Source organism: Girardinichthys multiradiatus, chromosome 9 (assembly GCF_021462225.1).
Source record: "Girardinichthys multiradiatus isolate DD_20200921_A chromosome 9, DD_fGirMul_XY1, whole genome shotgun sequence".
Taxonomy (NCBI): Eukaryota; Metazoa; Chordata; class Actinopteri; order Cyprinodontiformes; family Goodeidae; genus Girardinichthys; species Girardinichthys multiradiatus.
The window spans coordinates 24172448-24197688 of NC_061802.1; the positions used below are offsets into that span (position 1 = coordinate 24172448).

The 25241-nt window shown below is 39.1% G+C and overlaps 3 protein-coding genes across 7 annotated transcripts in view; 2 read left to right on the forward strand and 1 right to left on the reverse strand.

Moving 5' to 3' along the window:
* Positions 1-57: 57 nt before the first annotated feature.
* mrpl47 (mitochondrial ribosomal protein L47) lies at positions 58-5649 on the reverse strand. The gene is made up of 7 exons (XM_047374990.1): positions 5513-5649; positions 2410-2558; positions 1954-2014; positions 925-1021; positions 699-829; positions 388-483; positions 58-303 (listed from the first exon to the last, which is right to left on the reverse strand). The coding sequence occupies exons 1-7, from the start codon at positions 5644-5646 to the stop codon at positions 192-194; spliced, it is 780 nt and encodes a 259-aa protein (XP_047230946.1). The 5' UTR covers positions 5647-5649; the 3' UTR covers positions 58-191.
* A 194-nt stretch (positions 5650-5843) lies between these two features.
* On the forward strand, positions 5844-9300 carry ndufb5 (NADH:ubiquinone oxidoreductase subunit B5). Its single transcript, XM_047375431.1, has 6 exons — positions 5844-6003; positions 6713-6795; positions 7695-7761; positions 7907-7968; positions 8302-8408; positions 9092-9300. Exons 1-6 carry the CDS (start codon positions 5886-5888, stop codon positions 9210-9212), a joined length of 558 nt encoding a protein of 185 aa, XP_047231387.1. The 5' UTR covers positions 5844-5885; the 3' UTR covers positions 9213-9300.
* Positions 9301-11968: 2668 nt separating this feature from the next.
* usp13 (ubiquitin specific peptidase 13) overlaps positions 11969-25241 on the forward strand; it is a 47922-nt gene continuing 34649 nt past the window's right edge. For 3 of the 5 annotated variants that reach the window (XM_047374325.1, XM_047374326.1, XM_047374328.1), the window contains exons 1-4: positions 11970-12418; positions 14567-14692; positions 17712-17772; positions 22865-22986. In XM_047374325.1, the coding sequence (XP_047230281.1) occupies positions 12308-12418; positions 14567-14692; positions 17712-17772; positions 22865-22986 (420 nt within the window). In that variant the 5' untranslated portion in view covers positions 11970-12307. Of the gene's footprint in view, positions 12419-14566; positions 14693-17711; positions 17773-22864; positions 22987-25241 lie in introns of all 5 variants that reach the window. The other 2 variants (XM_047374327.1, XM_047374329.1) reach the window with 1 other exon arrangement.

Consider the following 25241-nt stretch of genomic DNA (forward strand, 5'->3'; position numbering starts at 1 on the left):
GTTGCTTCAGTACATAAGCAGGATATTTAATAAGATGATGAAGAAACAGAACAAGTATCCAATCCAGACAACATAGTTTATCTTGTATAACAGCTGGACAAATGAATGTGCTCAAACAGCAGTAGATTGTATGAACAGGTGGCTGAGTTGTAGTATATTTATAGAATTTATTTTTATTTTTTTTTGCAAATTCAGGAAGATGGAGCCTTCATCTGAGGAAACCTCTCCTTTAATTTGGCCAAACTTTTCCTCTTTAAGTCAACCTTCCTGGCCTTTTCTCGAAGGAATTTCTCTAGACGCAACCTGCCAGAAACAAACAAAAATGTATTATAGTACAACACCTTTACAACATTTAAGAAAAAAAACAAAGTACATGCATGATCTTACCTGATATGATGTTGGACAAAATGGGGCGTGTAGAACCTTTTGCGCTTGTATCTTTTATTCATGTACCAGGGAATTGCATACTCTTTGAATCGGTACCTGGGGATAAAACAGGATCACTTACTAAAAGTTTAAATTTTCAGCTTTTTATGTGAGACTAGTGAAACCCAGATTACAGCTGCATGTTGCAAAATGTTGATATTTGTGTATAGAAAAACATTGTAATCAGAGTCCAGTGAGTTGTTGAAATGCAACATGTCATTCCGATATAAACTCACAAAATACAGTCGAGTTTACGTAGAACTCGTCCTCACCAGTATTCATATCCGAACATGTTCCTCCTCCAGGCTCCTGGCCGGCCTTTCTCCTGTCCCGTCTGCAGCAGACGCAACGTCGTCTCCCTTTCAGTCACCACTGTCTCCAGCCTGATCATTGACCGCTCAACCTGTGAGGACACATTTTCCTTAGCCAGAGTTTTTATTTGACCATCACCTAATAATTGTAAGAGAGCTGGAACCGACACTTTAGCATCACACCAACCTTCCTCAGCCGTTCTGGACTCGGCATCTGAACCCTTTGTCTTTTTGCTTCCTGCTGCAGTGTCAGCAGCATGTTTCTCTCCTTCAGCAGCACATACCTGAGACAGAACGGAGGTGTCGGAAGCAATAACAAATGCATAATTTTTTTTATATAGCACCTTTCAAAACATTTCAAAGTGTTTAAAAAAACAAGCAATGTATGTAATAAAATAATGGGTACACAACAAAATACAACTCATCAATTTGCCAACACGGGACAAGTTAAAAAGTATTTAAAATATGCGTCAAAAACATTTGAATACTGATACTAGATGGTAAAGAGTTGTAAAAATGTTCTCGTTTTCAGTTTTACAAATACGTAGGGCGTCTCCATTTCAGATGCTGACTGCGAGCTGCTTTCACACAACAACAGAAAACTAAAGGTTCTGTCTCCACTTTTTGGACCTGGGAATTCTTAGAACAATAAAAGGCTTGTGCCTTGGATATGAAGCGTTGAAGAACTTTTAAATCCTATTTGATTTCCTCATGAGCCAATGATGAGGCCAGCCTAACTGGCCTATCAGTACCTATCAGTACTCTGCCTACAGCATTTTGGACCAACTGTAGAACTTTTACGGAGTTATTTAGACATCCAGCAAACATTGCAGTGCAATAGTTCAGCATGGAAATGATGGATGCACGGAGAGTTTTTCAGTCGGAGGAAGGATTTTTCTGATTTTAGCCATGTCCCATTTATGCTGTAGTTCAGACTTTTTCAGTATGAGACTGGTGAAATAAAATAACACCAAGGTTTGGAAAGCATTTAAAGCTAAAGTAATATCATTCAAAGTAACAATATAAATATAAAGTAAACCTCTCAGATTTTAGGGTCAAATATAAAAATAAAAAAAACTGCAGGACATTAAGGACTTCTAGTAGATTTATTTCATCACACTGTATAATTAAGTCAAACTGAGTAACAGCTAAAAAATTTATCATGTTTTTAAATAATAATCCCCAGAGGTATCACGGTAGTCTTCACATTGCTCACCAGAGTTTGTGTAAGTCTTCATTGCTCTTTGTTCTCAGCTGTTTTGCCATCCATGGAGCTCCTGTGATGAAATAAACCATGATAGACATTTTAGATAGACCTTTACATGACATGCATGATGAAGAATATTGTGAAAGAATTCATCTCTGCAAGGTTTGACAAGTCCTGATATCTGGAGAACCATACTGAATCACTGTAGTAGGTAACAGAGTGATTCTGTCTCCGAATAGTTGCAAATCTCATTCAGATTTAAACGGCCTTCATACAAAATGTCGTATTAGAATCAGTTTTATTGCAAAGTTTGTACAGACAAACAAGGAATTAGACTCCGGTACACTTTGCTCTCGGTAATAAAGAATATTTTCTTTTATGTATATATAAATACACAATTGACATTACAATGGAATATAACATAAGATCAGTCCACGTATGCAAGTATATAACCACAATACTTACCTGACTTCACAGTGGACTCTCCCCAGTTCTCAGGCTGATCAAAGAACTCCTCCAGCCCTCTCCTGCTGATGGTCGTGTGCACAGCTCGATGCTGACCGAAACAGTTGATGGGAGCGATCCAAGAAGACGCGATCAGGGAGGATTGTTTACTGAAAGTAAAAAAAAAAGAAAAAAGACTTCATTCATGCATTAACATTTGTACATGTACTCTAAATAAAATGTGCTTCATTAAACGTATACACTCGGTTCTATTGTGACATGTTTCAAAATCAATAGTAAAAAAAACAATGTTGAGACAAGACCTTGAAGGCATATTATTGATCTGAATACATTTATAGCCCTGTCGAATACATAGTAAAAGGTCAGCACAAGACAATATCTTAACACTTTTTCAAGTATTTTCATCTTAATATTCCATCACATCCAAGAGTCAAATTTCAAACATTTGAAACATTCTAGATATTTGAGTATAAAAAAATTCAACTTGTTGCGCTTGATAATCTGTAAGTTTAACAAATCATAAACCAACACGATGCTGAAGTTGTGGTGAAGGGCACTAGGCTGGTGGATCAAAATTAGGGCTGCAACTAATGATTATTTTGCCAATCGATTAATCCGTTGCCTATTTTTTCAATTAACTGATTAATAATCAGATAGCAAAGGTGCTTTAGGAGATTTTTTATTTTTATTTTTTTACAGAATTTGAACCAAGTGAAGCTATGCCATTTGAGGACTTCTGGATAGAGCATATTTTTCATCTTAAATGCAAAATGTATCTATTTTTTTATACAGTTTGGGCTTAATTATTGCTCTGAGTGTGTTCTTTAACAAATGGCATGTTTTAGAGTCTGTATAGTCCAGTTCGCAATTGTTCGATTACTAAATTAGTTAACAAAAATCTTTCAATAATCGATTAATTCGATTGTTTTAAAAAAATCAGGTCTTAATTAAAACCGGAAATCGGTACTGGTCAAGAAAAATCTGATTGGTGATTCTCTTAAAAGAAAGGTCAATGAGCTTGACAAAAGCAGCAACTTCTGGTTGGCCAAGTACAAAAAACTATGTAATTTATTTATAAATCAGTGTAAAAAAAAAAAAGTTATTTACCTTTTGAAAATACAGATTATTTTTAAAGAATATGAAATGCATGGAAACCGAAAGAATTTCTTAATTCTTTCTTATTTTTCCTCACACCTATCTAGAATTTTAAATGATAAAACAATCCCTGTATAGTTTAAAATATGAGAATTTCTCTGAGCACCAGATTTGTACATGTTCTCAAACAGAAAAAAAGATTTCACAATCCCCAAAACGCACTTGCAAGAATCAACTACAGGTCCTTCTCAAAATATTAGCATATTGTGATAAAGTTCATTATTTTCCATAATGTAATGATGAAAATTTAACATTCACATATTTTAGATTCATTGCACACTAACTGAAATATTTCAGGTCTTTTATTGTCTTAATACAGATGATTTTGGCATACAGCTCATGAAAACCCAAAATTCCTATCTCACAAAATTAGCATATCATTAAAAGGGTCTCTAAACGAGCTATGAACCTAATCATCTGAATCAACGAGTTAACTCTAAACACCTGCAAAAGATTCCTGAGGCCTTTAAAACTCCCAGCCTGGTTCATCACTCAAAACCCCAATCATGGGTAAGACTGCCGACCTGACTGCTGTCCAGAAGGCCACTATTGACACCCTCAAGCAAGAGGGTAAGACACAGAAAGAAATTTCTGAACGAATAGGCTGTTCCCAGAGTGCTGTATCAAGGCACCTCAGTGGGAAGTCTGTGGGAAGGAAAAAGTGTGGCAGAAAACGTTGCACAACGAGAAGAGGTGACCGGACCCTGAGGAAGATTGTGGAGAAGGGTCGATTCCAGACCTTGGGGGACCTGCGGAAGCAGTGGACTGAGTCTGGAGTAGAAACATCCAGAGCCACCGTGCACAGGCGTGTGCAGGAAATGGGCTACAGGTGCCGCATTCCCCAGGTCAAGCCACTTTTGAACCAGAAACAGCGGCAGAAGCGCCTGACCTGGGCTACAGAGAAGCAGCACTGGACTGTTGCTCAGTGGTCCAAAGTACTTTTTTCGGATGAAAGCAAATTCTGCATGTCATTCGGAAATCAAGGTCCAGAGTCTGGAGGAAGACTGGGGAGAAGGAAATGCCAAAATGCCAGAAGTCCAGTGTCAAGTACCCACAGTCAGTGATGGTCTGGGGTGCCGTGTCAGCTGCTGGTGTTGGTCCACTGTGTTTTATCAAGGGCAGGGTCAATGCAGCTAGCTATCAGGAGATTTTGGAGCACTTCATGCTTCCATCTGCTGAAAAGCTTTATGGAGATGAAGATTTCATTTTTCAGCACGACCTGGCACCTGCTCACAGTGCCAAAACCACTGGTAAATGGTTTACTGACCATGGTATCACTGTGCTCAATTGGCCTGCCAACTCTCCTGACCTGAACCCCATAGAGAATCTGTGGGATATTGTGAAGAGAACGTTGAGAGACTCAAGACCCAACACTCTGGATGAGCTAAAGGCCGCTATCGAAGCATCCTGGGCCTCCATAAGACCTCAGCAGTGCCACAGGCTGATTGCCTCCATGCCACGCCGCATTGAAGCAGTCATTTCTGCAAAAAGATTCCCGACCAAGTATTGAGTGCATAACTGTACATGATTATTTGAAGGTTGACGTTTTTTGTATTAAAAACACTTTTCTTTTATTGGTCGGATGAAATATGCTAATTCTGTGAGATAGGAATTTTGGGTTTTCATGAGCTGTATGCCAAAATCATCCGTATTAAGACAATAAAAGACCTGAAATATTTCAGTTAGTGTGCAATGAATCTAAAATATATGAATGTTAAATTTTCATCATGACATTATGGAAAATAATGAACTTTATCACAATATGCTAATATTTTGAGAAGGACCTGTATAAGTAAACCCAGCCAAGGGCTCACCAGATTCAAGTTACAGATGCTGAGTTTGAGCTCATAGGCCAGAAAGAGCAGTGAGGAAACGATGACGGGTCTGTGGCAGTTTACCCAAATGAGATTAATGAGAAAATGCCATGACCTCCATTACAATATCCTACCTTAGAAGATTGCTCTGGCATCTTTTCAAATTGACAGCGCAGTGTTGACTGCTTAAGGCTGGAGATATCCTGAACATGCTCTGAAACTGTTTGCACAGAGTCAAAACGCGTCCTAACGAAGAGGACGACGCCATGTTTATCCTAGAATTACCCAACATGCATTTTGTGTCGACATTTTTTTTTTTTTTTTTACAAGAAGCATATTTTTTTATTTTATGGTAAACTGAACACATTTAAAATTAATTGCATACAAAATAAACAAACAACCAAAAAAAAAAAAAAAAACAGAAAGGAAATGGTATGAATTTAGTGTGGGGTTACTTCTTCTTGAACCAATCACAGCGCGGCTTGTTGGACCGTCCCCACAGCAGCCATGGTGGGCATGAGCCTCCTCAGGTCGGCTGCTGCTTTTGCAGCCAGGTTAGGTCCTCTGAAAGCTGGGAATAATGCAGCGCATATAATCACTCGAACCATCCCACGAACAGATAAAGGTGAGTGCTTCCCTGTGGGTTTAGGCAGTTCAGCTTTTAACCCTAAAACCAGCTCCCGTCTGTTATGACCTTGCGCCGGGGCTTGTTAGCATGCTAACATTAGCTAACAGCTAACGTCCGTCCTGCTATCAACAGAGAGGAAACAACTCCAGTTTTAATGATACAAACTCAGGATGTGTGTTCTTCTAATAGGACATTTGCTGCATTTGTAATATTACATCAAGCGAAGTATGTTCAGTAGTTGGTAGGGGAAAATTTCAACGATATATTGTCCTCCACACGTTTATTTATGTCATATGGAAACGAAGGACTAGTATTATTGTTAGCATGAAGGGCACATAATTTAGCATATTCTAAGATTTTATATTTATAGATTGCAGGTCCTTACTATATCTCTCAGTCTAAACAGTGCCCAGTTTATAAGGTCGTTCAATAAAGTTTTTATGTCATAATTCAGCTCATTAAAAACGATTTTATCTCTGGTGTTATACTCGGCTTACTAGCAATAACAGGCATTGTTGTCACTACTGCAATGATAAGAAGTCCTTGCTTTTACTCTAATACATGTCAAAAACGTTATACTGACATTTGAAACATCTTTAAAAATCACAGACAGTTTAGTCTTATGAAAAGCAGTTGTAATTATTGCCCCTAATTTCATTGGCAGAGACGTGATTATGACAGCAACCATTGCTCTTTTTTTTTCCAGTGGCGATCCGTTGGGGTCATGGAAAGAAAATGTTTGTGGTCAAACCGTCTGACTTTTACGACAGGAGATTTTTGCGCTTATTGGTATGTATTATAGCATAATTCAGTTTACAGACTTTAAAGTCCTTTTCAAAAAGAGATGCTCAGCAGCTGGTAACTGCTGTATGTGAACATTTTTGCACTTTAAAATACTACATTGCGCATAGTCTGTGTTTTATTATTTATTTTTATTTTTACTGGGCTCATGTTACAGAAGTAGAATTTACCAAATGTCTTTTAAGAAGGTATGCACCTGCTTAGTCTCTGCCAGTGCCATGGTTCTTTGTATAGAGTCTTGGAAAAATATTCGTAACTCTTGAACCTTTAAGACATTTTGTCACATCAGAACAACAAACCTCTGTGTATTTCTATGTGACAGACCAACATAAAGTGGTGCATAATTGTGAAGTCAAAGCAAAAAAATACATTGTAATTTCAGTTTTTTCTTTTCAGATAAAAATCAGAAAAGTGTGGCTTGCATTTATGTTCAGCCCTCTTTACTCTGATACCTCTAAAGAAAATCCAGTGCAACCACTTACCTTCAGAAGTCACCAAATTACTGAACAGAATCTAAATCTATATTTTGCTAAGATGGTAACATTTTAGTGTCTTAGATAAGTGTTTAGATAAGGACATACACCAAAAATCTTGCAGCTATTTGCAGCAAATAGTGGTTCATCAAGGTATCAACTTATACTCGTACACCTTTTAAATTCAAACTTAAGAAAGTTTGAAAACCATATATCCTTTTACTTACAGTTTATAGATGAGCACTGATTTATGCCAGTCTATAGAGACCATACATTTAAATGTGTCTATGTAAGAAAACCTGGAAAAGTAATATATATATATATATATATATATATATACACATTTTTTTATTTTTTATTGAAGAAGTGCTAAGAATTAAAATAAAAAAAATGTCCCTTTTGTTATTCTTGCAGCAATATTACATACTGCTGACTGGTATTCCAGTGGTTGTATTTGTCACAGCCGTCAATGTCTTCATTGGTAAGTACACTTGTTTTTTGGGGTTTGAAAAGATTGTATATTTTTGTACTTTTCCTTGTCTATCCAATATTTGATTTTAGGAAAAGCGATGTAGATTATTTCATATTATTTCGAGTAATCCAAAGTTTTTAATATTCTTTTATAGGCGAGGCAGAGCTTGCCGAGATTCCTGAGGGCTATGAACCTGAGCATTGGGAGTACTACAAGGTGTGTTCCTTTTAAATCTGGAAACCAGAGCTTATACAATGTTTTTGTTTGTCTCCTGATAAATGTTTATTTTACAGCTATGGTCAGTTTTTACTGTGGCACTCACACTTGTACGTGTTGATTTTTTGAAAGCAATGAAATTATGTTATTGTTCCTCAACATATTAAACAAAATTTGACTGTGACTGTGTTACGGGAATTTCCATGTCTGTGTTTAAGGGGGTAGTAAAACTTGTACAATGAAAAAAGTCCTGATGAGCTAATAATTGAAGACTATGTATTGCTGTCTTGCTAAGAGTATTTCAGGATTACATCTTGATTCTTTTCTTTTCAGCACCCCCTCACCAGGTGGATTGTACGGAACATTTATGATTCCCCAGTGAAGGACTATGAAAAGATGATGGCTGCAATCCAAATTGAAAAGGAAAAAGCCGACATGAGGTGATTACCAGTGTTTCTGTCACAGATTTAAGACCAGAAAGCTGAAGTTTCACTGTTATAAATCTTAGGAAAACTAAACTGAATAGTGTTTAGCAAATAGTAAGTAGACATGTCTTAGTGTTGGAATGGACCTGATTTAAAGAAGAGATGAATGAGGTTTCTGAAAGCTAACAAAACAAATGCCATTGACAGCAACTGTCAAGTTGTTTAAGTTAGATGCACCATTAGATGAGCTTCTATATTTGTGCCATCAATTGTGGTTTTAATGCTTGCACTTTGACATCTAGTATAGAAGTGTTGCAGTGATAAATATTAAAGTGAGGTAGTGTAGAATTTGGGTTGCAGGCAGAGAGATGTAGGCCCAATACCCTTTTAGTCATTACCTCACCTTCTTTATTCCTTATTGAGTCCTCAATAAACGACTTCTAGTTGCAAGGATGTTAATGTGAAAAGAAACAGGAGGTCTAGACCTATGTGCTTATCTGTTTTCAGAGTGATAGTTGACTGGACTGCCATCCAAGTAGTGCAGACTATTTCACCCTGAGTCTCATAGGGTATAAATGCTACAGGCATCCAAAAGAGGAACTTTTGTTTCTACAAATTTGATTATGTGAAGAGTGATATATATACTTTTTTTAAATACACAGCTTGTTTCTGAATCATTATTTTATAATCCTGAACAGATTGACACAGTTAGAGGTGCGTCGGCAGATGAGACAGACTGGAGACGGCCCGTGGTTCCAAGTGCCGACGCTGGACAAGGAGCTAATTGACCATAGTCCCAAGTCATCCCCTGACAATTAATGAAGGTGGTAACATTGTGGTCATCAGTCCTTCTGTTTGTAAATTTTTCCCTTGTTGCTTAAATAAAGTATCTTTATGTGGTCTGATATCCAGTTGTTTGATGAATTTACTGATATCAAATGTTCATCTAACTGAGAACATAGCTGGTCTTAAACATCTCTGACATTTTATATTCATTCTCCAGTTTTAGCACAATCCAAAAGCATAAATCAAATGGACTCCACTTTATTGGTGGGGATTGTCATCTATACGTTTGGCTCTGTGAGGGTGTCCTTGTCCAAATTATTTTCCTAGCACTGAAGAAATCCTAGGGATAGTTTGTGGCATTCATTATTTTTTTTAATTTAAGCCATTTTGGCTGGTAAATTTATACTCCTTAAATTTGCCAGAGGATATATATTTGAATTTAAATTAATTTAGAATTTTTCTCAGTTCACTAAAATAGCCTCAAATATCTAAACAAAAACAAAAAAATGAAAGCTGTTTCTAAGGTCAAAAATGTTGAATGGAAAGCCACTAACAGATCCCACATTTATCTTGACAAACTATTATCTGTCCATTTTTAAGTTTTCTGTTCATCAGATGGGGCTACTTCTCACACATTCAAAGCATGCGGTGGCATTTTACACTTGTTACCGTTTCCTACTGCTACTGAAATGCGACTATTTTTATTATTACTAGTGATATTAGATAATGACATGTAAGGAGCCTGGATATCATTTGGCCATCTCTAGTTCATAGTCTTATATTTGCACATTGGTCAGAATTTAATAATTCTTCACTGAACAGAGATTGTTTAAAACCCTATTCGAATTTTATAAGACATTATTTTGTTTGTAAAAACACAATAGCATTTCCAATAGTTTTTTTTTTTGGTATTAAGCACCACCTTTGACTGAGACATGAGTGAAATGTTCACCATAAAGACCGATCAAAACTAGACTGAGATGTTCATCTGAATGTTTGTGAGTAGATGGTGCAACTCTGGGCATTTACCTATCAAAGAGACGCTCTGCAGTAAGGACATCGGGCTGCTAGGTGTTACCATAAAGTCGTATGACCTACCATGGGAGTTTACAAACGTTATTGCGATAATGGTGGATGTTCCCCCTCGGCTAATGCTGCAACAGCTTGCGATGTCGTCCAGACTGTTACCAGACTCTAAACACAACGTCCCCAGGCCCTTTTTCCTGATCTCCGGGGATTTTAATCATGTCCCCCTGTTCTTTGCTCTCCCCACCTTCACCCAGTATGTTACCTGCTGCACCAGAAACAATAAACCACTGGACTTATTGTATGCCAACACCAAAGAGGCATACAGCACATTACCTCTCCCTCCCCTAGTGGGCTTGGATCACAGCCTGGTTCATCTCCAGCCTGTGTATAAACCCTTGTACACAGACAACCAGCTGTGACATGCAGAGTGATGAGATGAACTGAGGAGACCAAAGAACCAGCTGCAGCAGAACATCAGTGGGGTTTGGAGGAGCCTGAAAACAATATTTGAGGTCACAAACCAAACACCCAGGCTGTAGGAGATTTGGGGTGGGTGAATGATCTGAACCAGTTCTTCAACATGTTTGATCAGATACTCACTCCTCCCCCAGCCCAGTCTCCCCTGCTGCAACCCACCTTATCTTCCACAACTACCTGCTTTTCTTCTGAGAACTTCACACCTCCCAGCCCATCCCCTCCGCTCCAGAGGACTCCAACAGGCAGCCCTTTCCCTCACCACCATCCTGTCTCTTTCAACACTTCAGATGAGGAATGAAGGTCAAGGTGTGAAAGGCTCCGGGTTCGGATGGCATCAGCTCCAGCCTCCTGAGGTGCTGCACAGATCAACTGTGTGGGATGGGACACATGTTCAACCTGAACCTGAAGCTGGGGAAAGTACCACAGCTGTGAAATACCTCCTGTGTGGTGCCAGTGCCAAAGAGCACACATCCAAAGGATCTCAGCAGCTACAGGCTGGTAGCACTGACCTTGCATCTGATAAAAACCTTCGAGAGGTTGGTTCTCAACCATTTTTGCCCCCTGGTGAGGTCGTCACTGGATTCACTGCAGTTCGCCTACCAGCCAGGCATCAGGGTGGATGATGCCTCCTACTACCTCCTGCACCAAGCTCTGAAGGATGGAAGCACTGTGAAGATCGTGTTCTTTGATTTCTCTAGTGCTTTTAATACCATCCAGCCTGAAGTGGGACAAGCTGTCAGGAGGGGGACCACCTTCTATTTTTTTCTTACCTTTGTGTGTGTATCTGCATGCTTCTATTTGCCTTTCACTTTGCTGCTGGTACACATGAGTTTCCCCACTGTGGATCAATAAAGGTTAATACTATTTCTATTTTATTCAGGCACTATTGTTTCTGATAAGGTACATGATAAAAATGTATCTTCGCAGAATGGGCTTTGTTACAAGAGTGTTACTGGTTGTGTTGGGGCGTCAGGAGGGGCAGCCAGTTTATAAAGGGGTATACTGTACTTTTATATCCAGTGAAAGATCCTCCACAAGGGCTCTGCAGACTAGCTACTGTCTGAGAAACAAAAGCGTCAAAATGCTTGTGGATATGAACCAGAAGTATTTCTTTTATTTGTACAGTAAACGGAAAATTCTGCAAAATCAATTATTGACACCGCTTAGGTTGCAAAATATTTAATTAAATGAAAAAAAAATACACTGATGGAATGTTCTGGCTACTATTAAAAGTGCATTTAAATGGTGGTAGGAAGGAAAAAACATGGTGTGGCTTTCTGAGTCCTCCCCAGAGTTGGGAGTGGTCCTTTCGGTAAATGTGAACAGAACTGCACGTCACCACAGTCACCAGCAGCGGTGTAATTTCAGGTCCACGCTTCAAGTAAGAAAAAAACATCAACAACAAAAGAGCAGCTCTTTACCCTCCGTACCCTTACCTTCAGACTCAGAGGCCAGGCTCCACCCCTCTGTCATTTTATTTTTACGTCTTCTAGCGTCACATCCCCCCTGGCCTGGTCGGAGGAATGTAGAGACGGAGGGTCTTTAAAAATAGCATCCTCCGCTGTGACAGCGCTGCTCCGGAGGCTCCGCAGCACTCTGCTGGAAGAAGCAGGAATGCGAAGATGGCTGCAGACCTGGGAGAGCTGCTGGTCCCCTTCATGCCCACCATCAGAGTCCCCAAAACTGGAGACAGGGTCTACAAGAGCGAGTGCGCCTTCTCCTTCGACTCTCCCGTAAGTGTGTCCGCCTGTCTGCCCCGCAGAGACGCCCACACATGCAGCCTGCACACACCGGGACAAGAGGGGCATGTTTGGGGAGGGAAGGTGCGTCGCTGGCGGACTGAACTGCACACGTGAATCCGCTTTAGTCTAACGTGTTCGTGGACATATGAAGGGAAATGTGTTTATATCTATGGAGAGAGGTGCAAGGTTATTATTATTATTATTATTTTTCTCATGTCCAAAGCACTTCCCAAAGGCTTTTATTATCGTTTTAGAAATATTGTGTCCTAATCTTTACTTGAAGTGAGCCATTGAATAGTTATCTGGATGCTAATGATGTCTCTAAGCTACACTTTATGCGTAAAGCAGATTGTTCTGTGTGAGAAGTAGGCTGTAAATCCTTTTGTAGCCTTTCTACTGTCACCTATAATCATAATTCACCATTTGGCTACATATTTTATATTTTTTTTATGAAAAAGGCCTATTTTCTAATGAAATACAGATTTATTTACTTGCCTAAAAGCAACTAGGTGGGGTGAATATTTAAATGTTTTTAATTAACGAACTTTTTTAGACTAATCCTCAATAGTTTCACTATTGGTGACAGAATCAAAACACTGAACATTCTGCAAAGCTTTAAAATGTCAGAATACATTGGACTGATGCTTAGATTTTATGTATTGTTTTTTTGTGTGATAAAGGTGAATGTAGGGTTTCCTTTGCTTTTAGAGCTTTCCTGCAATCCTATCTGAACTAAAACCGTTTTTAAAGGTGACTCAGCTGTCTGGAGTTCATCATGTTGGCTAGAGGACCGGTCTATTTTTATCCTTGCACTGTTGAGGCTCATATGTCACTCCGGACCGCTTAAAGGTTTAACACTGAGGTTTATAAAACTTATACACTGATTACAGATTTGAGGTTAGTTTTTAAAGGAGGTGCTTTTCATGTGTTTTGCCTCTGGTGCCCCATGTGTGAGGTATAGGAGGATGTTTGTCCTTTGCTTTTTTTAAAGCACATTTAAAACTAAACCACAGTTTTGTTTTGTTTTTTCACTGTTACTTATAAATGCATCAAACTGAATAAACTACATTCATTTGTGACATCCTGTTTAAATATAGTAATTCTTTTAAGTAAAGCAGTTCAGGTAGGACCTGAAAGCCTAGAGGATTTATCAGTGGCATGAATATCTTAGATTGAAACAGTAGCATAAAAACTGCTAAGTTGTATTTTTTGCAGAGATTTTTAACATAACATAGAAGGTGATGCTGGGTTTAAAAAAAAAATCACAAATAAAATGACATGCTTTAAAAGAAGGTTTTGCTAATCAGTCAGTCATTTTCTACCACTTATTCCATAGTGGGTCACGGGGGAGCTGGTGCCTATCTCCAGCAGTCTATGGGCAGGAGGCGGGGTACAACCTGGACAAGTCACCAGTCCATCGCAGGGCAACACACTCATTCATACACCTAAGAGCAATTTAGAGTTACCAATTAACCTAACAGGCATGTCTTTGGACTGTGGGAAGAAGCCGGAGCACCCGGTGAGAACCCACACATGCATGGGGAGAACATGCAAACTCCATGTAGAAAGACCCCAGGCGGGGAATTGAACCCAGGACCTTCTTGCTGCAAGGCAACAGTGCTACGAACTGCGCCACCGTGCAGCCAGGTTTTGCCAATAAAAGGGATATTTCTAGAACATATTATTGGCTGCTCAACAAGTTGTACATGGAAATGTTTTTCCTTTTTTCCTACATGCTGCTACATGTCATGTCTAATGATTCTGCTGGTTTGGACAAAAAACAGTATTATCCAAAGACGGATACTTGGCTTTAGTTTTTCTCTCTATTGTACTGATAGTGATGTAGGTGGAATCTCAATTATTGCCCTGCTATGGCTTCCTTTATGCAACAAAATGTCTTCTTTCGTTATAGTGTTTGCCATATTATCAGACTTGACCCCCCAATCTACTCATATATTTGAAAAACAAACAAAAAAAAAAACCAAAGCCACAGCTAAAGAGCATAATTTTAATTACTGTGCTAGGCAAAAAAAAAAAAAAAAATTCTCACACCTAATGTGAAACTGTGCAGGTTGTCATCTTGTCCTCTTGGTTCCTCAGCTTATGCTGCAGCTGATTGTTGTTTCCTTTTGTTTGCAGGAGTCTGAGGGAGGCCTGTATGTGTGTATGAACACATTCCTGGGCTTTGGACGGGAACATGTGGAAAGACATTATCGCAAAACAGGGCAGAGTGTTTACATGCACCTCAAACGACATGTTAAAGAGGTACATTTGTCTCCTGACTTGTAGATTTTAAGAAGTTATGCATTTGAAGAGCCATTCTGTCAAACTAGGAGCAGTAAGAAACAAAAGAAAGTAAAATGTGTTTGTAAAAGGCTTAGAATTAAATATACGAAAGAGAACGGGCCATTTGAATGCAATAGACAATCAAGAAAAGTCAAATACAACCACAGTACAAACAATAATCTGTAAATTTGGTTTCTCTGTGTTGTTTCCTCGTATTTTGTTATATTATTTAAGGGTAGTTTTTTAAAATTATTTGTTTTATTTGTATTAAAATAGAATAATATAAAAGGCTTAACATAAATAGTTAAATGACGAATAATTGATTATCTTATCTTATTATCTATTGGCTTGTTATTAAGACAAACAGACCAACATTAGAAACTGTCATTCTTACAAAGAAATAATAATTAATTAGTAAGAAAATAAGTCTGCTAGAAAGTCTCTGGGAACTCTGGAAAGTCAATAAATTGAATTGTTTTTCATGTCTGGACAAGAATGGAAAAACATTTGTATTTCCAGACTTTATTCCTGGTCCTTTTGTCCAGATAATAAATAGTAGATTTCCAACAAATAGGTTATGCTTTTTACAGCCGTATTAAATAAAAAATGAACATTGTTTCCATCCATCCATCCATCCATCCATCCATCCATCCATCCATCCATCCATCCATCCATTACTATTTAAAAATGAGCCATAAATTAGCTCCCATCAGTGTAAATGTAAGTCAGGAAAAGTATGTTCTTTGTTAGATGAAATGTCAAAAATAAGCAGCCCTCAAAGCTCTTAGATTGCTAGGTTTTTGTTGATAGACTTTTGAACTCATATCTACATATTCCTGTTAGATTTTTTTTTTTTTGTGGTTTTAAACGTCATTGTGCGGCATTTTGAGTCTTTTGTGTTCTGGTCCATTTTGCTGTGAATAATTAGCACATAGCTTGTTTTTAAGAACAACAATCACACGGGCTCAAACAAGCCCCTCTTTTTATGAAGCTCATGGTGTGTTTCCTCTCTGGCTCTAATTGCTATTAGATCAGCTCTGCTTTGAAAAGATCTGCTATTTCCATTCCTGTATCTGACCACAAACAGCTGTTGCACATTCTGCAGGCTCCTGTGTCTGTACGGTTTTTCTTTAATTGGAGTCCACTCGGTCTTGAGTGTGTCAACATTCTCGGTTTCTCTACTTGGATGCAAACAGGCTTGGTGGCAGTATGTTGTTTTGCTGACTAGGAACTAAGTCTGCATATTCATGTTTTCATGCAAACATTCAAACATTTTTGTTTTATCTGTTAGGTCATTTCTGAAGTTGCCTTGCTGTCACGTTAGATATAATAGAAATATCTAAAAGACAAAACGTTGCTAACTGCTGGCAATGACAAGACCAGGTGAATGATGTTTGATGGTCTGGGATTTTTCCCTTGGCTTGTAAACTGACCTGGTCACTGAATGTCTGTCAGCTATTTCTAAGAAAATGGCAACAGACTAGATAAGCCACAGGGGACAGTATACAGTACAGACCAAAAGTTTGGACACACCTTCTCATTCAAAGAGTTTTCTTTATTTTCATGACTATGAACATTGTACCTTCACACTGAAGGCATCAAAACTATGAATTAACAAATGTGGAATTATATACTGAACCAAAAAGTGTGAAACTAGTGAAAAGATGTCTTATATTCTAGGTTCTTCAAAGTAGCCACCTTTTGCTTTGATTACTGCTCCGCACACTCTTGGCATTCTGTTGATGAGCTTCAAGAGGTAGTCACCTGAAATGGTTTTCACTTCACAGGTGTGCCCTGTCAGGTTTAATAAGTGGGATTTCAAGCCTTATAAATGGGGTTGGGACCATCAGTTGTGTTGTGCAGGAGGTGGATACAGTACACAGCTGATAGTCCTACTGAATAGACTGTTAGAATTTGTATTATGGCAAGAAAAAAGCAGCTAACTAAAGAAAAATGAGTGGCCATCATTACTTTAAGAAATGAAGGTCAGTCAGTCCAAACAATTGGGAAAACTTTGAAAGTGTCCCCAAGTGCAGTCGCAAAAACCATCAAACGCTACAAAGAAACTGGCTCACACGAGGACCGCCCCAGGAAAGGAAGACCAAGAGTCACTTCTGCTGCGGACGATAAGTTCATCCGAGTCACCAGCCTCAGAAATCGCAAGTTAACAGCAGCTCAGATTAGAGAACAGGTCAATGCCACACAGAGTTCTAGCAGCAGACACATCTCTAGAACAACTGTTAAGAGGAGACTGTGTGAATCAGGCCTTCATGGTAAAATAGCTGCTAGGAAACCACTGCTGAGGACCGGCAACAAGCAGAAGAGACTTGTTTGTGCTAAGGAACACAAGGAATGGACATTAGACCAGTGGAAATCTGTGCTTTGGTCTGATGAGTCCAAGTTTGAGATCTTTGGTTCCAACCACCGTGTCTTTGTGCGGCTCAGAAGAGGTGAACGGATGGACTCTACATGCCTGGTTCCCACCGTGAAGCACAGTCACCGGACCTGAACCCAATCGAGATGGTTTGGGTTGAGCTGGACCGCAGAGTGAAGGCAAAAGGGCCAACAAGTGCTAAGCATCTCTGGGAACTCCTTCAAGACTGTTGGAAAACCATTTCAGGTGACTACCTCTTGAAGCTCATCAACAGAATACCAAGAGTGTGCGGAGCAGTAATCAAAGCAAAAGGTGGCTACTTTGAAGAACCTAGAATATAAGACATATTTTCAGTTGTTTCAAACTTTTTGTTCATTATATAATTCCACATGTGTTAATTCATAGTTTTGATGCCTTCAGTGTGAAGCTACAATATTCATAGTCATGAGAAGAAAGAAAAGTCTTTGAATGAGAAGGTGTGTCCAAACCTTTGGTCTGTACTGTATGTAAATTTTTCCTGTTGTTAAAAGAAACACAGAGCAGAAAAACCATCCATGTGGATGCCATTTGTATCTTTTTGTATAGCAATGATCCGGTTTTATATCTATTAATACCTTCTTGCAGAAAGCCACAGGAGCTGCAGGAGGCGCCATCCCCAGACGGAGAAATGGGAAAGTTTTTCTAGGTAGGTTAGCTCCACTGTAGTGAAGAATATTTTAATCCTTCTATAATGCAATGTGCAAGTCATACAAAAAACCAAACAAACAATCGTTTAAAAATCGACATAAATAAATCTGTACAATTAACATTGTACAGATTGCATTGTAACTACACATTGGAGTGTGTGGGACAAAGACAACTATTGAGCTAAACATACAACTGAACACTTGGGCTTTATTGTAAAAATACATTGGTTAATAACATGTTTAAAAATGTTTTTATTTTAACTGGCAGTTTGACAATTTGCTGTATAGGAATATTAAAAAAGAAAATGAAAACCTCTAGTACATTTTTCACGAATAAATGTATTTGTTTTTGTTACATAATTATTCCACTTTTAAGTTTTTGTGCCTTTATGATCTAAATGTGAATGTTTGGAAAAAAACATATATTAGGTGCAATAATCTGGCACAGTCGTCTTTGGTGTTGACTTGGCATTATTTGCACACACTACCTTGCGAAAGTCCTCTAAATCTCTCGGATTGTGACGACATCTCTTGTTCACAGCCCTCTTTAGGTGACAATACAGATTTTCTGTCAGATTTTGTTCTGAACTCTGCGTAGGCCATTTCGCAGACTTAAATTTTCTTCTCTAGAAGAATGTTTTTGAGATTTGGTTGTATAGTTGGTTTCAATGTGGGTCAAAATAAATTATTCATGCATCATGAACTTGAGAACAAGTAATCCCACAGCATGATATTGCCAGCAACGTGCTTCTCCAGCGTAACACAATCTCAATCTCCCACAAGGTTTTGGGAGATTGTAGTCAGGCCTGTATTTTTTATTTTGAAGAATATGATTTTATCCTGCAAATCTGCTCTTTAGTCCAGACATTTGGAAACCACAGATGGTTGTTGGCATGTAGAACTCAACCAATACTTGCCAGAAATATTTGCAGCTATGTTGTTATTGTCCTTGACCTTTTTGTGGCTTTGCTGACCTGCTCTGATCTTCTCTTCTCATATATATATTGGAGGAAGGCCCGGTTTTTAGAATGTCACTATCATTTTCTCAGTTTTTGATAATTGTCTTGAATGTGCCATTGTGTGTGTGTGTGTGGAGTCAGTTCAGTTAAAGTCAGTGAGAATTACCTAAATTATTTCTATTTGCTCAATGTCAGATTAATGAAAGAGGGAATTTAAAAATATATATTTTTCCAAATTCTGAAGGATACATACACTGAGCTTACTATGCCTTAGTATAATTTGAGAAAGTCCAGATGAAGATGTTGTGGCTTTGTAAGCTTATGACTATTATGATGGTTATTTCACTACTTTTAAGGGGTAAAAGGATGCACCTCGGTGGATGTGTTTAAAGGCAACACCTCAAACACATTGTTTCCTTCAGTGAAATCATGGGAAAAAAAAGTCATAAACAGACAAGCTATGAGGAAGAGAATGGTAGACTTTCACAAGTCTGGTTCATCCTTTTTCAAAATTTTTTGAATTATTTCTCCCAGACAAATTTAGCAAATTCAACTACATAAAATGCAGAAAACAATTGAAATAATTTCTCATACAATTTTATTTAAATTTTAAATTGACTATCTGATATACGACAGTCTAATTCAGCAGTGGTAAAATGTTTTGAGCCACAGGGACACTGTGTAAACTGGATAACAGTTAACATTTTTATTATTTAGGAGTTGTTAAGATCATTATGTCTTTTCTTTTTCTTATTAATGAATGAAGAGATGTCTTGAGGTTATGATGTGATTATGTAGATCGTTATTACAGGTCCTTCTCAAAATATTAGCATATTGTGATAAAGTTCATTATTTTCCATAATGTCATGATGAAAATTTAACATTCATATATTTTAGATTCATTGCACACTAACTGAAATATTTCAGGCCTTTTATTGTCTTAATACGGATGATTTTGGCATACAGTTCATGAAAACCCAAAATTCCTATCTCACAAAATTAGCATATCATTAAAAGGGTCTCTAAACGAGCTATGAACCTAATCATCTGAATCAACGAGTTAACTCTAAACACCTGCAAAAGATTCCTGAGGCCTTTAAAACTCCCAGCCTGGTTCATCACTCAAAACCCCAATCATGGGTAAGACTGCTGACCTGACTGCTGTCCAGAAGGCCACTATTGACACCCTCAAGCAAGAGGGTAAGACATAGAAAGAAATTTCTGAACGAATAGGCTGTTCCCAGAGTGCTCTATCAAGGCACCTCAGTGGGAAGTCTGTGGGAAGGAAAAAGTGTGGCAGAAAACGCTGCACAACGAGAAGAGGTGACCGGACCCTGAGGAAGATTGTGGAGAAGGGCCGATTCCAGACCTTGGGGGATCTATGGAAGCAGTGGACTGAGTCTGGAGTAGAAACATCCAGAGCCACCGTGCACAGGCGTGTGCAGGAAATGGGCTACAGGTGCCGCATTCCCCAGGTCAAGCCACTTTTGAACCAGAAACAGCGGCAGAAGCGCCTGACCTGGGCTACAGAGAAGCAGCACTGGACTGTTGCTCAGTGGTCCAAAGTACTTTTTTCGGATGAAAGCAAATTCTGCATGTCATTCGGAAATCAAGGTGCCAGAGTCTGGAGGAAGACTGGGGAGAAGGAAATGTCAAAATGCCCGAAGTCCAGTGTCAAGTACCCACAGTCAGTGATGGTCTGGGGTGCCGAGTCAGCTGCTGATGTTGGTCCACTGTGTTTTATCAAGGGCAGGGTCAATGCAGCTAGCTATCAGGAGATTTTGGAGCACTTCATGCTTCCATCTGCTGAAAAGCTTTATGGAGATGAAGATTTCATTTTTCAGCACGACCTGGCACCTGTTCACAGTGCCAAAACCACTGGTAAATGGTTTACTGACCATGGTATCACTGTGCTCAATTGGCCTGCCAACTCTCCTGACCTGAACCCCATAGAGAATCTGTGGGATATTGATAAGAGAACGTTGAGAGACTCAAGACCCAACACTCTGGATGAGCTAAAGGCCGCTATCGAAGCATCCTGGGCCTCCATAAGACCTCAGCAGTGCCACAGGCTGATTGCCTCCATGCCACGCCGCATTGAAGCAGTCATTTCTGCCAAAGGATTCCCGACCAAGTATTGAGTGCATAACTGTACATGATTATTTGAAGGTTGACGTTTTTTGTATTAAAAACACTTTTCTTTTATTGGTCGGATGAAATATGCTAATTTGGTGAGATAGAAATTTTGGGTTTTCATGAACTGTATGCCACAATCATCCGTATTAAGACAATAAAAGACCTGAAATATTTCAGTTAGTGTGCAATGAATCTAAAATATATGAATGTTAAATTTTCATCATGACATTATGGAAAATAATGAACTTTATCACAATATGCTAATATTTTGAGAAGGACCTGTATATGAAAGAACAAAGGAACCAGTCAGATTGTCAAAATAGAGATGCTGCAGAGGCAAAAAAAGATATATACCTGCAATCATCCTAAGGTTAATGCATAGCCAGGCGTATAGCGTTGCTACTTGGCACTAGAACAAAGTTGTTGTCTTTGTATCAGCCATATGGTCAAGGTGAGTGTGTACATTACTTTTGTTGCTGTGTTAAAAAACATGCCTAGACTCTGCCTATCTGGTGCACATTAATGAAGCTGGCTAACGCATAGCATCAAGGGCAAATAATAGAAGAGCAGCCGTTGACAGCTTTACGCCACTTTCTGCTCACAAACTCCGGTCTAAACAACTAGCTCTCTAAGGACACCATGCCTGGTTCCACAACTGCAAAGTCTCTGTTGATATATTTTAATAATAATGAGCTTGTTTGGGACAAAAAACATCCTCAAGATTCACTCAAACACAGTTGACCCAGATTTGTTTTAGGCTTTCAGGAATGCCATCAGCTGTTTCCTTTAGAAGATCATTAGAAGCATTGAAGCTTGTATAGTTTTCTCATTGAACCCGTGATTTAATCTCAGTGATAATTAGAGACATTGCTCTCTGCTTGAGAAGTTCGTCTGTTACAACTCTGTCATTGTTTGTTTGTTGTCGGCCAGCTGCTGTTCTAGCCAGCCCCAACCCAAAGCACTGGATATTTCCACTGACGAGTCGTTTCCACCAACTCCTGTTCTCTAATAATAGCCCACTTATTTGTATATGTGGCTGGTAACTGTTCTAAATCAAAGCTTGGCCTACCCACTTCTCCTCCTGCTTGGGGTTGGGTAGGGGTGGCAGGTTTACCCTGGGTGCCTCCTCCCATCAGCCGCCTGCCCCTCAGCTGCCGCCACCTGTCAGTGTCCTGTCGAGGCTGACGCACTTCAAACTTAGGCGATGACTTAGGCTTGCCGAGGCCCAGGTGTCTCGCTTCCTCTCTCACCCCCCTCCAACCTCTCTGTTTGAGTAAATCCCTCCTCTCATTCCCCATTCCATTCATATTCCTGTTTTCTTAATTTACTTTCCCCCTCGGTTTAAGTACCACGTGTTTCCTCGCCTCTCTGATCAACATCCGACTGTGTCTGATATTCTTCGGGACTTCTCTCGCTGTCACTTTAAGATTTTTAATGTGGTTCGTCATATCGACACCGGTTCTGTGATCTAATCACACGGCTGGCTGCAAATATCATGTGTTTCCATGTAACCAGTTTCCATAATAATAATGTCAGAGATCCTTTTCTTTGCTTTGCTGAATGATGTAATTAATCAAACAAATTTATAAAATAATTTTGGATTATGGTGTAAAAATTTGTAAAGTTGAAAATACAAATCTTTGTCTTGTGGTCAATAGTCAAATAAGTCTAAGTTATTAGTGTAACCAGCTTTGTTTTTTGTTTTCTTTGAAATCAAACTCATCAAATTCTATTTGTTTAAATTTACAAATAAGGTCTTAATTAAATATTTGGTGTAATGCAGTTTTATATAAAAATTAACTAAAATAGAATAAAAAAAAAGACTGTTTTAGCAAAATTCCATTGCATTATTTTTTTTTACTTTATAATGTACAGGGTTGCATTAGACATTTTATTTTAAGTTAATAGCTATTTTTCCACTCCATTATTTGACTATTTTAGTTTGTGTGAAGGAATAAACCTCTTACATCTGACAGTCATGCTTCCTCCCTTCAAGATTTAGAGCTAAACCGTGATTTTAACGGAGAGGACTATGAGTATGAGGACGAGGCGAAGCTCGTCATTTTTCCAGACCACTTCGAGATCCCTTTACCAAATATTGAGGAGCTGCCCGCTCTGGTCAGTGAGTCGGTTCTGTGTTTCTGTGCATGCTGGAAGGGAAGGGTGCACTTGATGGTTCCCTGGCTTCAGGACAGGCTTAAAAAAGGGAATAGCTAACTTTATTTCTAAAGTGGTTTTGGAAGCCAAAATGTCAGTGTTTTATCTGCAGCTGTTTGAAAATTGTGGTGGGACAAGATGTTCCTTTTTTGTTAAAGTTTGAGCCATACACTACTGAAAAAATATCTAAAGAAGAAACCCGAAATCTGATGCTTGTCTTAATGTAGACTCGGACATCAAAGTGCAGTTCAGTAAGCCACATCTTTGAGAGATCTGTATACATTAACATGACATGGTTTAATTATTTAAATGACTAGGTTGTCACATTTGAGAAAAGCATGGAATAGCAAAATTCGTATCATTTTTATTTTTAAATCTTCTCGCAAGCAAATATAATAATGACAAAGTGTGTGGTGTGCACAGCTTTGAGCTCCAGGATACATTTTGTAGCTACTTTGTATTTAACTTGCAGCAAACTACACATTATGTGGTTGAAAACAGTGAACAAGTGTCTAATATTACATTAGGAGGCAAATAATTTATTTGTGTAAATGTTAAACCCTTATAAATAAATGTTTTAGATGACAAACATGACACTATTTTGTCTATTATGAGGGACTTTAGCTTTGGTTTTCAGATTACAATACTTCTGCTGCAGGTAAGGCACAGATTACCTTTAATTTGCTTATAAAATCTATATTATCCCTTTTGAGAAGCTTCAAACCATGACCTTTTGGATTCAATAAAACGTATCCCTTTGACAAAGCTAAGCTTTCAGTCTAAATTTGGTTTTAGTATTGGTTTTTGTCTTCATCAAAACCTGATTCTGGGGAACCACAAGGTGTACATCTTGGTGCTTCATCTTTTTTGAGGGTTTTCTTTGCTTGTTTCTTGCATGGAGTTCAGAAGTGACACTTCTCCACTTATTTGTTTTTCTTTTTAAAGCTTGCTGTGGCATGCCTGTTTGTTTCTTGCTATTTTCATGAGATCACCTGATATTGAGGCTAGAGATTTTTGCTCACTTTGCTTGTTTGCCATATTTTAAAAGATGCATCCTTACTTGTGTTTTTTGGCTGATTTTATTCTGAATATATGCCGCTCAAAAAAATAAAGGGAACACTCAAATAACATCCTAGATCTGAATGAATGAAATATTCTCATTGAATACTTTGTTCTGTAGAAAGTTGAATGTGCTGACAACAAAATCACACAAAAAACATGAATGGAAATCAAATGTATTAACCAATGGAGGCCTGGATTTGGAGTCACACACAAAATTAAAGTGGAAAAACACACTAGAGGCTGATCCAACTTTGATGTAATGTCCTTAAAACAAGTCATAATGAGGCTCAGTATTGTGTGTGGCCTCTGCGTGCCTGTATGACCTCCCTACAACACCTGGGCATGCTCCTGATGAGACGGCGGATGGTTTCCTGAGGGATCTCCTCCCAGTCCTGGACTAAAGCATCTGCCAACTCCTGGACAGTCTGTGGTGCAACGTGACGTTGGTGGATGGAGCGAGACATGATGTCCCAGATGTGCTCAATCGTATTCAGGTCTGGGGAACGGGCGGGCCAGTCCATAGCTTCAATGTCTTCATCTTGCTGGAACTGATGACACACTCCAGCCACATGAGGTCTAGCATTGTCCTGCATTAGGAGGAACCCAGGGCCAACCGCACCAGCATATGGTCTCACAAGGGGTCTGAGGATCTCATCTCGGTACCTAATGGCAGTCAGGCTACGTCTGATGAGCACATGGAGGGTCATGCGGCCCTCCAAAGAAATGCCACCCCACATCATTACTGACCCACTGCCAAACCGGTTATGCTGAAGGATGTTGCAGGCAGCAGATTACTCTCCATGGTGTCTCCAGACTCTGTCACTTCTGTCACATGTGCTCAGTGTGAACCTGCTTTCATCTGTGAAGAGCACAGGGCGCCAGTGGCGAATTTGCCAATCCTGGTGTTCTCTGGCAAATGCCAAGCGTCCTGCACGGTGTTGGGCTGTGAGCACAACCCCCATTTGTGGACGTTGGGCCCTCATACCATCCTCATGGAGTCGGTTTCTAACCGTTTGTGCAGACACATGCACATTTGTGGCCTGCTGGAGGTCATTTTGCAGGGCTCTGGCAGCGCTCCTCCTGTTCCTCCTTGCACAAAGGCGGAGGTAGCGGTCCTGCTGCTGGGTTGTTGCCCTCCTATTGTCTCCTCCACG

Excerpts from the sequence above, each read along its gene's own strand:
- ndufb5 (XM_047375431.1), top strand. The coding sequence starts at position 5,886 with ATGGTGGGCATGAGCCTCCTCAGGTCGGCTGCTGCTTTTGCAGCCAGG. Across the intron at positions 6,796-7,694 it reads GGAGATTTTTGCGCTTATTG|CAATATTACATACTGCTGAC; the intron begins GTATGTATTATA and ends TTATTCTTGCAG. Across the intron at positions 7,969-8,301 it reads AGCATTGGGAGTACTACAAG|CACCCCCTCACCAGGTGGAT; the intron begins GTGTGTTCCTTT and ends TTTTCTTTTCAG.
- mrpl47 (XM_047374990.1), bottom strand. The coding sequence starts at position 5,646 with ATGGCGTCGTCCTCTTCGTTAGGACGCGTTTTGACTCTGTGCAAACAG. Across the intron at positions 2,559-5,512 it reads TGCCAGAGCAATCTTCTAAG|TAAACAATCCTCCCTGATCG; the intron begins GTAGGATATTGT and ends TTTTACTTTCAG. Across the intron at positions 830-924 it reads GTCCAGAACGGCTGAGGAAG|GTTGAGCGGTCAATGATCAG; the intron begins GTTGGTGTGATG and ends GTGTCCTCACAG.